The sequence below is a fragment of the Vespula pensylvanica genome, chromosome 17, assembly GCF_014466175.1.
Source record: "Vespula pensylvanica isolate Volc-1 chromosome 17, ASM1446617v1, whole genome shotgun sequence".
Taxonomy (NCBI): domain Eukaryota; kingdom Metazoa; phylum Arthropoda; class Insecta; order Hymenoptera; family Vespidae; genus Vespula; species Vespula pensylvanica.
This window is the reverse complement of record NC_057701.1, coordinates 3562607-3578024: the sequence shown is the minus strand read 5'-3', so window position 1 is coordinate 3578024 and position 15418 is coordinate 3562607. Positions and strand designations below refer to the sequence as shown.

General features: G+C 29.1%; 1 protein-coding gene across 6 annotated transcripts in view; it reads right to left on the bottom strand.

Annotated features, from left to right (window-relative positions):
- Positions 1 to 15418, bottom strand: part of LOC122635294 (thrombospondin type-1 domain-containing protein 4-like) — a 92816-nt gene that overhangs the window by 71764 nt on the left and 5634 nt on the right. For 2 of the 6 annotated variants that reach the window (XM_043825336.1, XM_043825341.1), the window contains exons 1-2: positions 2745 to 3148; positions 1463 to 1622 (exon numbers count right to left, since the gene is read on the bottom strand). In XM_043825336.1, coding sequence (XP_043681271.1) covers positions 1463 to 1581 — 119 coding nt within the window. In that variant the 5' untranslated portion in view covers positions 1582 to 1622; positions 2745 to 3148. Of the gene's footprint in view, positions 1 to 1462; positions 1623 to 2744; positions 3149 to 15418 lie in introns of those variants that run through there. The other 4 variants (XM_043825338.1, XM_043825339.1, XM_043825337.1 and 1 more) reach the window with 3 other exon arrangements.

Genomic DNA, 15418 nt, shown 5'->3' with positions numbered 1-15418 from the left:
AGAGAGAGTAAAAAGAGAGAGAGAGAGATAAAGAGAGAAAAAGAGAAAGAGTGAAAGAGAGAGAGAGAGAGAGTAAAAAGAGAGAGAAAGAGAGATAAAGAGAGAGAGAGAAGTAGAAAGAGATAGATAGATAGAAAGAGAGAGAGAGAGAGAGAGAGAGAAAGAGAGAGACATACGTAAAGAAATATATAAATATATACGTAGAGCTTTTATACGTCCATGGAAAATACGCGCTCGCGCGCTCCTTGTCCGATCCGGTAATCGAAACCGGTAATTATGCGCCGACATTGGCATGCGCCCCCTGTGTGCCGCGAATCTCGAAGAGTAAGAGAAGGGATGATGGGAGGATGGAGGGGAGGTAGGGATAACAAGAGAATCTCTGCCCGAAGCATCGAAAGTAACGAGGGCAAGGATTGATGTCCCGTTCGTTCTTTCGTTCTTTCGTTCGTTCTTTCGTTCGTTCTTTCGTTCTTTCTTTCTTTCTTTCTTTCTTTCTTTCTTTCTTTCTTCTTTCTTCTTCTTCTTCTTCCGTTCGCAAGCAACATTCGAGAATTATTACGAGGTGTCCGTATTAAAATAAACTGCCGCTGTACAACCGTTGGAAAATATCCTCGTTAAAACGAAGAGTTATCGGAGTATCGCATCTCCCAAGGAGAAACTCTTCTCTTTTGTACGTATATATGTATGTACTAAGTAGGTATATGTATATAATATACATGTACGTATATATAGTATTCAATATAATCAGTAGAGTATATATTTGTATAGTATGATATTTATATGTACGTAGAATACGTATATATATATATGTGTGTATGTATTGTATTGTATATATACATATATACGCAATATATGGATATATATTAGATAATATGTACAGTATGTACGTAATAGTATTCAATATAATCTATAAAGTATATATTTATATAATATGATATTTATATGTATATGTATGTGTATTATATTGTATATACATATAGTATATGCATATACATATATATATATAATATATTGTATAATATATACAGTATGTACAGTGTATATGTATACAGTAATACAAACACGTATACTAAATATACTAAGTATACAGCATACAGTATAATCAGTATAATCTATATGCATACCAAGTATGCTAAGTATATAGTATGAAAAAAGATGTGTATATATATCCAAGGATGAAGTGTCGAAATTAAAAATAGAATCTATAAGAAATATATTTACTACGATCAATTTGTAATATCCTACATTTTATGTAAAATATGAAAGAATTTTATCGAAGAAAATAGGCAAATAAATCAATTCGTTATCGATAAAGTTAGATGGTTCACCTTATATACTCGTATATCATGTGTAAGTAGGTATATATAATCAACGAGCCTCATCGATTTTGACATGGACGACATTATTGAACGATGGATGAGTAAGAAAAAGATATAGCTAGATTAAGGATGCAATGACTTACCGAAAATCGATTCCGGTCATCCTGAATCGCCACGCGAATCGTCGTCTGATTTGTCTCGCGACTTCGACGGAGGTCCACGATGATGACGCGACATTTCTCGATTTTCGTGAACGATCCATGAAGAAGTCACTTTTCTTTGGCTCAGGCCATTCTAACAGAGCTGAAATAAAATTTAGACGATTACATTGCAGTTCTTCGAATTATTGAAAATTAAAATGATAGTAATTATGTAGTTTCTTCTCTCGAAAAATTCAAGAAAGAAATCGAACAAATTATTCAACTATAAAGAGACATTGAAAAATGAAACGAAACGGATCGTGCAATTTTTGAAAAAAATTCGAGAACAAGATCGAGCGAATTATTCAACTATAAAAAGACATTGGAAAATGAAACGAAACGGATTATGCAATTTCTGACAAAAAATTTGATAACAAAATCGTACCGAATTATCCAAGGTCTTTTCTTTTTTTTTTTTTTTACAAAAATTCAAGAATAAAGTGAAAGAAATTATCGAAGTTATCAGTTAATTGGAAAATGAGATGTAAAAATTATTTATCAAATTTGTAAGGGACGTACAAATAAAAATAAAAATAAAGATAAATGAAAAAAAAAAAAGAAAAAAGAAAAAGAAGGAAAAAAGAAAAAGAAAAAGGAATCGCGATACATCTCTGTCACTTTTGCTGAATATCATTATTTACATTAAAATGTGTGTCATAACTAACAATAAAATCCCTTGCATAAGCGTTCCTCTTAATCGAGTTCAATGTAAAGAAAAAGAAAACAGATGGAAATGAAGGACAACGTGTGTGACAGGGCACACTAACATCTCCTGTATAAACAGCTGTGAAGAATGAGATCACAAATAGAGAGAGACAGTAGTTTCTCCATTTCCATAATTTTATGAACTAATAAGAAATTGTTTAGAACGATTAAAGACACGCAAGAGAGAATAAGATCATGATCTCTCTTAAGTAAATGCAAGAAACTATTAATCAATACATTCTAATATTATTTGTTATTATATATTGATACTTTACGATTATATATTTATATTTTATATATAAATATATCATACATTTATTATTAATTATATATTTAAATAACTAACTACCTCTCACTCACAGAATATTTACGAATTATATTATTTTTTGACAACTAAAACAAAATTTCCTTTCTTCTTGCGTAGACACAAAACAAAAATATCTCTTAACCGCACACGATGAATGGCAATCAATATACGTCACTGTAACATTTTAATCAAACTGATGGAAATTTTGATTACCTTAAGAAAATCGCTCTCCTCTGCGATCTCTCTTCTCTCTCGTTCTCTCTTCTTCTTCTTCTTCTTCTTCTTCTCTTCCTATTCGTTTCACGATCGTTCGAAAGGAAAGAGAATGCGGAAGACGATGAAGAACGTTGGCGTCCGTAACGATTTTCCCGCGCACGAGCACGTTTCAAAAGGGCCAAAGCAACAGCAACAGCAGCAGCAGGAGCAACATGAACGTATTCTCGTCTCTTATAATCCCATTCAGAGAACAGCCAAAGAAAAAGAAGAAAAAAAAAAGGAAGACGAAGAAGAAAGAGATGGGAGGCGTCAAAGATTAGAACAGCAGGTGGATTTAGAAATACACATAAAAACACGTGACACACATCTTTCGTAAAGAAAATTAAAGAGAGAGAGAAAGAAAGAGAAAAAGAGAGAGAGAGAGAGAGAGAGAGAAAGAATTTTGATAATCGTAATAATAAAAAATAAAAAATAAAAAAAAAAAAAAAGAAAATAAATAAAATAAAATTAATAATATCAATAATAATAACGACGATGACGATGATAATAAATGAGAGAAAAAAATTTCCACCGATACTACTTCTAAGAATTACGAAGGAATGAAACGGAAAAATGAAAAAAGAGAGAAACGTGAAAAGATAGGAAAACTTTTCGTAATTGAATTCGTTCGAATGGTGATAAGAAAAGAAAAGGAAAAAAAATGTAGCTATCGTTTTTTTTTTCTCCTTCTTTCTTTCTTTCTTTCTTTCTTTCTTCCTTTCTTCCTTTCTTTCTTTCTTTCTTCCTTCCTTGCTTCCTTCGTTCGTTCGTTCGCGCGCGTTTGAACTTTGCGATCGGAAGTGCGGTGTGTGTGCGCGCACGTATGTACGACGCCGCGACAGGAATGATAGTGAGTAAAGTGGGAGAGCCTGCGGGAAATATATAGGCCGCAGGGTAACATTCGATAGGTGGTGGGGATAGGAGGTGGGAGCAAAAGGTGGGTGGAAGGGGTTCGCTCTGCGCTCATCCCTCGCGTGCGTATGCGCAAGTAAAATAAGTAAGTAAGTAAGTAAGTAAGTAAGTACTTGTTCCATGGAAATATTCATTCCACATTATCGATAATTATTTATTTATGTTATCATTTATATAATTATTCCTTTAGGCTCGTAGACGTACTATGTATGTATAATATATATATATATATATATGTTTTTATGTAAATAGAAAAAGAAAAGAATGAAAGTTCAAATAGAGTAATATATGAAGATATATATATATATATATTTTATATATATATTCTATATATATACTTATGTATATGTATAAGTAGATATATCGAATACGTATTATTTGTTATATCGTTATTAATTTAATATGTATATTTATATTGTTTCTTTCTTCGTGTCATTTATGCATATATATAATACATATACAAGAGCAATGATATAATAAAATATGATTATATAAATAATATAATAAAACAATACGTACAATCATCGATAAAGTCGAAAAAAATTATTAATAAATAAATTCAATATATCTCTTTTTATATATTGTTCTTTGTCTCATTTTTACTATATTATTGAATAAAAATTATTAATAAATTATATCGATATTTGTGTATTTATTAATTAAATTATATTAATTAAATGTATTTTGTTTATTCATAAATATTTATATAAACGAGAAAATAAACGAATAAAATTGATATACAACATGTAACGTATAAAATAATAAATCATGATTTATTGGATTGGCCAAATTAATCATTGTAGAAATTTTCAATATAAAATAAACTAGTGTTGTTTATTTAGATATAATATAAAATTGAAATTCTTCTCAATAAAACGATAATGATATAATATTTATTTTTATTTAGATGTATGTTGTCTTAATTTAAAAATAAGACAATAAATATTCTTAATAAAAAAAACAAAAAAAAAAAATACTTTGTAATGTTATTCATTTAGATATGAAATAACAAACATTAAAAAGAAAGCCAAATTACCATAGTGTTATTCACTTAGATATAAGATATCAAACATTATTACAAATAAAAAATACGATAATATATGTTATTTATTAAGATATAAAATATTAAAAGTTTTCAACAAAAAGATAAAAGTACCATTTACTTAAATATAAACTATTACAAATTTCGATGTTACTTGTTGGCCAATCGAATAAATTAATGTAAAGTCTGTTATAAATTACAATACTAATTAAAATTATCTCTGACGTAACTGGAAATAAAAAAGAAAAAAGAAAAAGAACGAAAGAAAGAAAAACAAGAACAAAAAGAAAAAAAGCAAAAAAGAAAACGATTATATACAAACGTTTATGTATAAAAAAAAAAAAAAAAAAAAAAAAAACGAGACAAGAAAAAGAAAGGGATAGACGTTATCGAAACGACTGAACGAGAGCACGAGCTTTCGAATTAGAGACAATATCGTGTAATTTAATCTGTAAAATTATTATACTAGTAGCCAATTTACGATATCGATTGTAATGACCGATGATTAATTGAGAGGATGAAAAAAGAAAAAGAAAAAGAAAATAATAAAAACAACAACAACAACAACAACAACAACGTATATCAAGCCTGACGCAATTTGATAAAGTATATTACAACGGTCGTAAAGTTCGAACGAATAAATTATAATCGATTATACGTTCTCCGTTGAATGACACAAATCAGTTACGTTAATGTTTATCGAACAATGAACGAGAGGGAGAGAGAGAGAGAGAGAGAGAGAGAAAACGATTAGAATTTCTAAGAAAAGTCTGATATTCAATTTTTCGATCTTCTTTCTATGATCTCGCCGACTTTGGAGGCTAAATCATGCGAGAGTAAAGTTATCCTAATCATACTTCCTGCCGTATTTGAGATAACGTTAAATCTTACAATGCAACGAATAGGTTTAGTAAACAAAATAAATAAAAAAAAAAAAAGAATGATAAAAAATTAGAAAAAAGTGTAAAAAGAAAAAGAGGAAGAAAAGAAAATGGAAAGAAAATAAAATATATAAATAAAAAAAGTTCAAAAGTACCAGTCATTTGAATTAATTGAAAATTTGTGAATGAACGTAGAAAATATGATGTTCGAACTTTCGTTTACTAGATATACAAAGACATGGCTTCTTAGACGTTGATTCTTCAAAGTTATTCGAGGAATGACTTTCTTCCGCAATGTGCTATCCATTAGACTGGCGCCATTACGATCGTTCGCGGTAGAGTAAAAGGCCGTTCTCATTTCACATCGTCGTCGTTAAGCGTATACTAGAAATTGTAGTAATAAAGTATCGGCAGATTGATCGAACGGGCTACTGGTTAAAAAGAAGAAAAAAACATTGTAATAATAATACAAAAAAAAAAAAAAGAGAGAGAGAAATAAAAAAGTTAAATAAATAAAAACATATGTTACGAAGTAAAATAATGTCGATACGATGTCGGTTCGTTCGAATGAAACGGTATCGACGTCGTGTTTTACTCGTTCACAATCACGTTTTGAGATATGAAAGAGAAAGAAAGACGATGGTTTGTAATCGATAAATTTTCTAAGAATCGAACTCCGAAAGTCGAAAATCCGAGACGTTTTCCTCGAAGCACGCGTACGATGATATAAGTGTTATAAGAGAAGGAGTTTTACAACAAGGATCAAACGTAGATTGTAAAAGGAATGATTGTAAGCGAATGTAAATGAAATATGAATTGATTTACTTTCTGTTAGATTTATCTTAATACAGATCAAATTTATCAAACGAATTTGAAGTAAGATTAAAAGTGTTATCTTGATATACAGATAGGTATTGCAATATCGAATGAATTTCAAGAACGTTCTAAGAAACTTTATATTAGGAAAATATAAATGTTTTAATCGAACATTATGAAAAACACTTTAAGAACATTAATACGTTTCTTAAGAGAATATAAATGAATTGGTTTGTGTTTTCAATTACCTTTATATAAGTAAATCGAGATTTAAATATCGAAAGAATTTGAAGAACACTCGAAGAAAATTTAATTTCAAATTATATTAAGAAAATTCTTTGGAACATTGATACGTTTCTTAAGGGAATATAAATGAATTGATTTATGTTTTAAGTTATCTTTATTATACACAGATCGATATTTAAATATCGGACGAATGTGAAGGACACTCTAGGAAACTTTCATTGCAAATGATGTTAAGAAAATATAACTGTTAATTATTTTATGCTTTGATCAAACATTACGAAAAATATTTTAACAACATTCAAACGATTCTAAGAGAATACAGATGAATTGATTTATATTTTATTAAATTATCTTTATGTACGTCGATCAATATATAAATGCCGAACAAATTTAAAGAACTCTTTCAAACGTATTACTTTCTAATGATCGTAGACGAAAGAAAAATAAATGAATCAATTTATATATTACATTTTTTATTTCAATACAGATCGATGTTTCAATACTAGAACAAATTTGAAACAAGTTAACTACGAACGATTGTAAAAAAAAAATATATATATATATATATATAAACGAATTAATTAGTATTCGAAATTTTGTTATCTCGATATCGACCGATGTTTAAACAATCGAACGAATTCTATTCGAAATTTCTAAAAAAAAAAAAAAAAAAAGAAAAAGAAAGAAAGAAAAAGAAAACAAAAAAAAAGAAGAAAAAGAAAAACATTCGTTGAAAACGATTGTAAGGGAATATAAATGAATTGATTTACGTTTTAAATTACGTTTGTATACGCGAATCGATATTTGAATATCGAACATTTTGAACAACTCTCTTCTAAGAACATTAATTTAAAATGACAACTGTTATCGATATTTTGTAATGCATATCACGAATATGCATCCATTAAATATTTATCGATCTTATAAATTGTATTTATTAGTAATAAAACAGGAGACATTGAAACACCCTACATCTTCGATTCGAACGCTTATATCATACTTTCGTTCTCAGCTCGTTCCTCTTTCCACGTTCCAGCCTCCGTCAACATTAACATACGGACTCGGAGTTATATACGTGTAAAAGCGATAAGTCACGATATAAAAGCGATAAAAAAAAGAAAGAAGGAAGGAAGGAAAGAAAGAAAGAAAGAAAGAAAGAAAGAAAGAAAGAAAGAAAGAAAGAAAAGAGTCGCCTGTGAAAGGAAGTAAGTCATCCGTACGACGAACCTGATTCATGATTATATACGACGCCACCCAACCTTGACACTAGGTTCTCCATTTAATAGAATCTTAATAGGACATAGTAATTCCAATGATTTTCCTATTTCGATCTCGACACGTAAAGTGAAGAGTTTTCTTGTTTCATCATTCGACACACCTTTCTTTTTCTTTTTCTTTCTTTTTTCTATTCATCGTCTATGACCAGAAACAACGACAAATTCGACATGGAGCGAACTTATAGAGAGAGAGAGAGAGAAAGAGAGTGAGAAAAGAAGAAAAGAAAAAAATGAGAAAAAAAAAAACTTTACTCGTTACGACTCCCATTAACCTCATTGAGAGAAATCTACGGCGTAGCATGTAGCTATAACGTACCCCACGTGCGATATAACCGATCGTAAATACATCGGGAAATCAGCGTGAGGCAGGAAAACCGCGAGGAAGCTTATATACCTGTGTATGTGTGTGTGTAATATATATATATATATATATATATATATATATATATATATTATACCAACTGAGGACAATATGAAAGAGAAAGAAAGAAAGAGATAATCATCGATCCGTGTTTCGATGCGTGGAACGTTGCACAAGTTACAAACGATTTTATCTGAATGCGAGGAAAAAAGTTAATAGAGAGCGTTCTAGATGAATTTTTATATTTTCTTGAATATATAGATTACTTAGATGTATATATGTATGTATACATGTATATGTATGTACGTATAAATGTATTTATACGCATAGACGCATGTACTTATATGTAATTTTCATACGAAATTACGGAAGACAAATAACGAACGATTTTTTTATTAATGTTAGAAAAAATGTAATCTGGAGTTGTATTCAGGAATTTTTATATCTCATTCTATCGTATATAGGTGTACGTGTAATTTAAAATTATGGAATATAATAGTGAAAGAGAAGGATCAAGACAATCGAATCGAATTTCCATAAGTGAAATATCCCAGATGTAACGAACGATTTTATTCAATGTCATTAAGGAGTTAATGGAAAGAATGTTCTATAGGAATTTGTTATATTTTCTCGAATATATATATATATATATATATTTATTTATTTATAGATATAAATGAATGTGCATAAACGCGTATACTTATACGTAATTTTCATATGAAATTACAGAAGAGAATTAACAAATGATTTTTCTTTCAGATGTTCAAACAAAAAACTTCAATCTAAAGCTTTATAGATAAATTTGTATATTTTAATATATTGCATATCCATATATATGTAATTTGCATTTGAAATTATGGAACATAATAATGAAAGAAAAAGATCAAGAAGATCGAATCGAATTTCGATAAGTGAAATATCGCACAAATAACGAAGAATTTCATTCAATGCGATAAAGGAATTAACGGAGAGAACGTTATAAACGAATTTTTATATTCTTTTGAACTTTTACCTATACATTTTGTATACTCGTGTTAGTTTTATTCGAAATTACAAAAGATAATTTTTAAAGAGAAAGAAAGAAAGATATAATATATTATCGTTGCAAATTTCGAAACGTTGAATAAACAACGGATTATTTTGTTATATATGATTAAAAATTTACTGTAAAAACGTTCGACGTGAATTATTTTTACATTTTGTTGAACATATAATATCGGCCATTTTTTTGGGAAAATTGTGTAACTAACAAGTTTGAAAATAAATGAGTTACGAGTTAGTTTCAGCTATAGAAAGAAAAGAGAGAGAGAGATTTTTTTTTAATATTTATAATAACAAAGTTATTGCAGTATAAATATTCTCTGGGAATTAATCAAAAAAAGTTTGATTGTTAAATGGAATTTTATATAAGTTTGTTTTGAAACTAGCATAAATCCGTTAGTATCAATAAATCAGTTTATTAGTTTTATTCGCTAAACACTTAATCGCTTTGATTCTAATCTAATTGGAATGAATATACGACTCAATGATTCTTTTTATTAAACCTAAAATATTTATCAAACTTCTATGTTCAATGATATTATACCGTATTATAATGTTTATTATTCATATATTTGACAGAATTACGTTTGAATATTAATTTATATCAATTAAAATATCAATTTTACTTTGATATTATCCACGATTGTGTCAATTTGTTATTTCGCAAAGTATTATAATATTATAAATCTATCTGTTAATAACAAAAACATTATCTTTTATTTTACTTACAAAAAATGATCGCTCGTAATATAATGAAGTATGTTTGAAATCTAAAACGAATAAAAAAAAAACAAACAAACAAACAAACAAACAAACAAACTTATCGACAATATTTTTAAATACGTGTATTAAGACACAAAATATTAAACATCTTAAAATCTCATACGAATCGTTCCTTCGTCGAATCGATTAACTCCGTAAAAGAAAAAAAGTAAAAAAGAAAAATAAAGAATTGATAGAACAAAAATATAAATTATGTAAATTATTTGTCATTTGACGAGCATAAAATTTGTTGTCATTTAATGGCATAATGCATAATTATTAAGGAAATTTATTTTCACTATTAAATGTTAAACATCAATCAAGCGCTTCGGCGGTAAAATTTTAAAAGAATTTTTAAAATGAATTTAATCGCTTTGGCCTGTAAACGGCTCGTGTATACATATATACATATATATATATATATATATGTATACACACACACCCATATACACGCACATATGTCCGTACGTACATATCTATCGCTTTCAAGAAAATGACTGATATGTATATGTAATTTTCACTTGAAATTACGGAGAACAAGGAAAACGATTTCCGTATTCGCGAGAAATAAACACGTCTCCGCGGCTCGAATCTCGCGCTTCGTTTCTTTTTTTCTCTTTTTTATTTTGTTTCTTTCTTTTTTTTGGGGGGGATTTTTTGTGGTATTTTCTTTTTTTTATTCTTTTCTGTTATTTTTGTTGTTGTCTTTTTTTTTTTTTTATTTTCTTTCTTTTTTTTCGGCGAGGTGCGACCCTGCTCAACGCTTCGTCGAATTACACACCGTGACCTATAATTTGAAGACTATTTCACATGCCGTAAGCGTGCAATCACGAAAAGGTGTTCCCTTTTGTAAGTGGTTCCACCTAGATGAAGAATTTATCGGCTAACAGCCCTTTTTACTTCTTCCTCCATCTTTCTTCAAACTTATAATACACGTGGTAATCCAAACGAATCGATCCGATCTCACTCGACCACCCCCGCTCGACTCGATGACGTACGCTTTCAACTTCGAAGCACGTGCAACACGTCTTTCTCTTGAATGATCCGACTCGAAAATGAATTTGAATATTCCTTTTTTATTTCGTTTCAATTCAATCAAGCTTCGAGTCAATCAAACAAAGATTCTTTTATTTAACGATCATGAAAATTTTGGTTTCATTTAACGGCATTAAGCCTAATAATAAATTAAAGAAATTTATTTTCATTGTAAAGTGTTAAGCATCGATTAAATAATAAAATTTTACAGTGAATTTAATCGCTTAATAATTAATACCAAACGTACGATATCAATTTCGATGTATCTGTAACATCTCTACCGTTCGATGATTTAATATGAAAACAATTTCGATCACTCTTTTTTTGCTCTTTTTTCTTGTACACTTCATCTTTAAAGAGACAAAGATTCTCAATGCAATTAATTTGGAAATATATTTTCAACTTCGACGCACGTGCCACATGTTTTCTTTTTTTTTTATTTTTTTATTTTTTTTCTCTTGAACGATCTAACTCAAAAATGAACGTGAATGTTCTCTTTTCTTTTTCAATGCATCCTCGAAGAGACAAATTATATTCTTTTTTTTTTTTTTTTCTTTTTTCTTTTAGCTAACTAATCGCGATTTAAGATGAATCGTGATCTAATTAAGAAATCAATTGAAGTACTTTTTTCATCATTTCTTGAACTAATCATCGAATCAGATGAAGATTGTTGATATAATTGACAATGGACAATGAGAACGATACGATTTCGTATTTTAATTGATAATCAGCAGATGCGAAATAATCCTTCTTCTTTCGAACATACGTTTTACTTACATAAAGCAGACACGGATCGAACATTCCTCATTTAAGGTTCTAACTAAACTTACGGCTAATCTTGACACTCCCAACGTCCGAACATAACCGTCTCTGCGTCATCGCGACTGACTTGGCTTGCTCACATACAGGATGTTGCAAAATTTAGAATTTCCTTTTGATTGTTAGAATATAGATGAGTCAAAAGAGATATGATTCATAGATCAAATAATACGGCGTTATAATTAATCCTCAAACATTTCAATTCGAATTAATCAATTGAATTTTTCTATATTTTTCATTTTCAAAATTACTCTTACAAACTTAACAATCGTTGAAATATTTATCATTCGTTTAGATAGTTGAAATAAAAAAGAAAACGAAAGAACGATTTCTAGATCATACAGATCGATATTATCGCTGATGAATGACGTTTAATCATTTCTTTTTATAACTCGAATCGATATAACTAACGAACATAAGTGATGAATTAAATCTTTCTATATTTTTCATCTTCAGAATTATTCTTACAAACTTATCAATCGTTAAAATATTTATCATTCGTTTTGTTTATTGGAATAAAAAAAAAAAAAAAAAAAAAAAAAAAAAAAAACAAAGAACGTTTTCTAGATCATATAGATCAGTATTATCGGTGATGAACGACGTTTAATCATTTCTTTTTATAACACGAATCGATATAATTAACAAACATAAGTGATAAATTAAATCTTTCTGCACTTTTCATCTTCAAAATTATTCTTACATATTCGTTTACGGTATGTTGAAATATTTCTAATTCGTTTTGATGATTAGAATAAAAAAAGGAAGAAATAATTTCTGAATCAAACGGATCAATGTTATTGTTAATGGAGGCTTATTCAACATTTTGTTACGGTACATATCGATGTAAAAAAAAAAAAAAAAAAAAAAAAAAAAAAAAAAAAAAAAAAATTTAATTGTTGAATTATATTCTTCTATAGTTTTCATCCTCATAATTATTTACATTTATAATTATCACACTTACATACATATTTACGTCCAGAATTCCGTTGCAAAATTAAGAATTTCTTTAATGAATTAATTAAAAAAAAAAAAAAAAAAAGAAAAAAAAATGAATAAATAAATAAATAAATAAATAATTTCAGGACCAAATGCATCAATATTATCGTCAACATTTTAACATTCTTTTTTTATCTAAATAAAAAATAAAACAAATAAGTACAACAAGAGATGAACAACGAGTAAAATTTTATTTCATATATTCAGAGATGATTCAAACGATCATGTTAATCACGTATTACCAAAATGACACACATTTGATGAAAAGAAATCGCGTAGGAGTCTCGTTTGTAGAAATTCGAGTAGCAAACGATAATAGTATTATACGTTCAGCGATACGTTCTACATCCGACTTCCTTCTTTCGATTCGAATAAGAATGAATATTCGAAGGGAGCATAAATCAGCAAATATTTTTTGCACCAACCGGTACATGTATCGAAACGCTCGGTAGTGTAGTTAGAGTCCTAACGTGAGTAGAGTGCAACGTATTGCCACAAGGTCTCAGCCGGGCCGATTGCACGCAACAAGTACTCATCTCAATTGGCGATTATGGCCTCATAAATTCATTTTGAGACGAAGTTGAACGAACATCACGTAGGAGAAGGAGAAGATGGGAGAGAGAAGAGGAAAGAGAAAGAGAAAGAGAAAGAAAGAGAGAGAGAAGAAGAAGGTTTACTCTTTCTTCATGTTATACCTTAATCCTCACCTCGAGTGAGGAGATCAGTACGTCGTTCCTTCTTTTGAATGAAGATACGAACATCTAATGAAAATAATCGATGAACAACGTCGTCGTATTCTTTGGATAGAGACTAGTTCAAAGGACAAGAAAAAAAGAATAAACAGAAGAAGAAATAAAGAAAGAATAAAAACAATCGATCGAAAGTTCAACGAGCGATTATGAACTCTCTGGTTGGATATCTGTACTGGCATTCGCAGATTTCTCGAGACGAGGAGAGAGTTCGATAAACTATAAAATGCGATCCGTGGTTGGCCTAATAATAGCTCGTGATATCGGTCCTCCGAAGAGCGATTAAAAGAATCGTTACTCGAAACGTTGCAGACAGGATGTCCCATTAACAAATTGGCGCGACAGCAAATGAAGATAGTGGGAGCATCGTTACCGCGAGTCATGTCTTATCTATCGGCTGTGTTAGCCTTGAAAAAAAAAAAAAAGAAAAAAAAAAAAGAAAGAAAAGAGAAGAATATTTTAAACTTGTCATACGTTCGTGTGTTTTGTTCGAAAAGAAAAGGAAAGAAAAAAAAAGGAAAGAAAAGAGAAAAAAAAAAGAAAATGGAAAAAAGAAAGAGAACGTTGAACTTTTTAGATAGAAAATAAGAATTAGCCAATGGGAAAAATCTATTTGATAAGGTAATATAAGTATAATGTAAGTACTTACGTTTATATGTATATATATATATATATATTTATATATTTATATATCTTTACATATGTTATTATATAAATATATATATTAATATATATTTATATAATAACATGTATAATATCATTATTATAAAAAATATATATATATATTATATCGATAAATCATTTCTCATAGGTTATTTTCTTATCTTAAATCGATCTTCAAAAATTACTAACAAATCGTATTTTATAGATGTATATGTATATGTGTGTGATGCGTATATATATATATATATATATATATATATATGTATACATATATTATATATGAATATACTATATAGTTATGTTGGAAGGATATATCGAGATAGGAGAATCAATATCCTTTCTATAAGAGAGAGAGAGAGAGAGAGAGAGAGAGAGAGAGAGAGAGAAAGAGAGAGGATAGCTACTGGCATCCCCCACTTATAGGTAAATGCAACTGAGATTCCACTAGGTAACTAGATATCAAAGCTGTCGGATAGCCGCAATAGTACGTTATCGCGGCAATATGAGAGTTTCAAAAGCAAGCGTCCATCGAACGGTCTCGGAAGGAGATATCGATTACGAAATAGGATTAAGGAGGTGCGAGAAAGAGAAATGAGAGAAAAAAAAACAAAAAAAAAAAAAAAAAAGAAGAAGAAAAAATCCCATGGACCCCATTTCATCCTCGACTCGGTTCCAATTCCATAATCAATATTTCTCAGAGTTGAGTAGTTTTCTATTGAACGAGTGATTTCTCCTCTCGAGCTTAGCTACTTGTTACCTAAGACGATGAAAATGTTAATCCGGATAAATCAAAGATGCAATTGTTAATACATATCCATATCTATATTATCGATCTACCCTATTATTAATCTCCATTCAGATTTATCACGATTTTAGATCTTGATAGATAGTCCATATTTTCAGGACGCATTTATATCCCTAGACGCATTTATAAAAGTATCTATTACATCAGTGGACTCTGTAATCCGACGCGTGGAGTGTTCCACTGGTCAAGAAATATATATATATATATATATATATATATATATATAT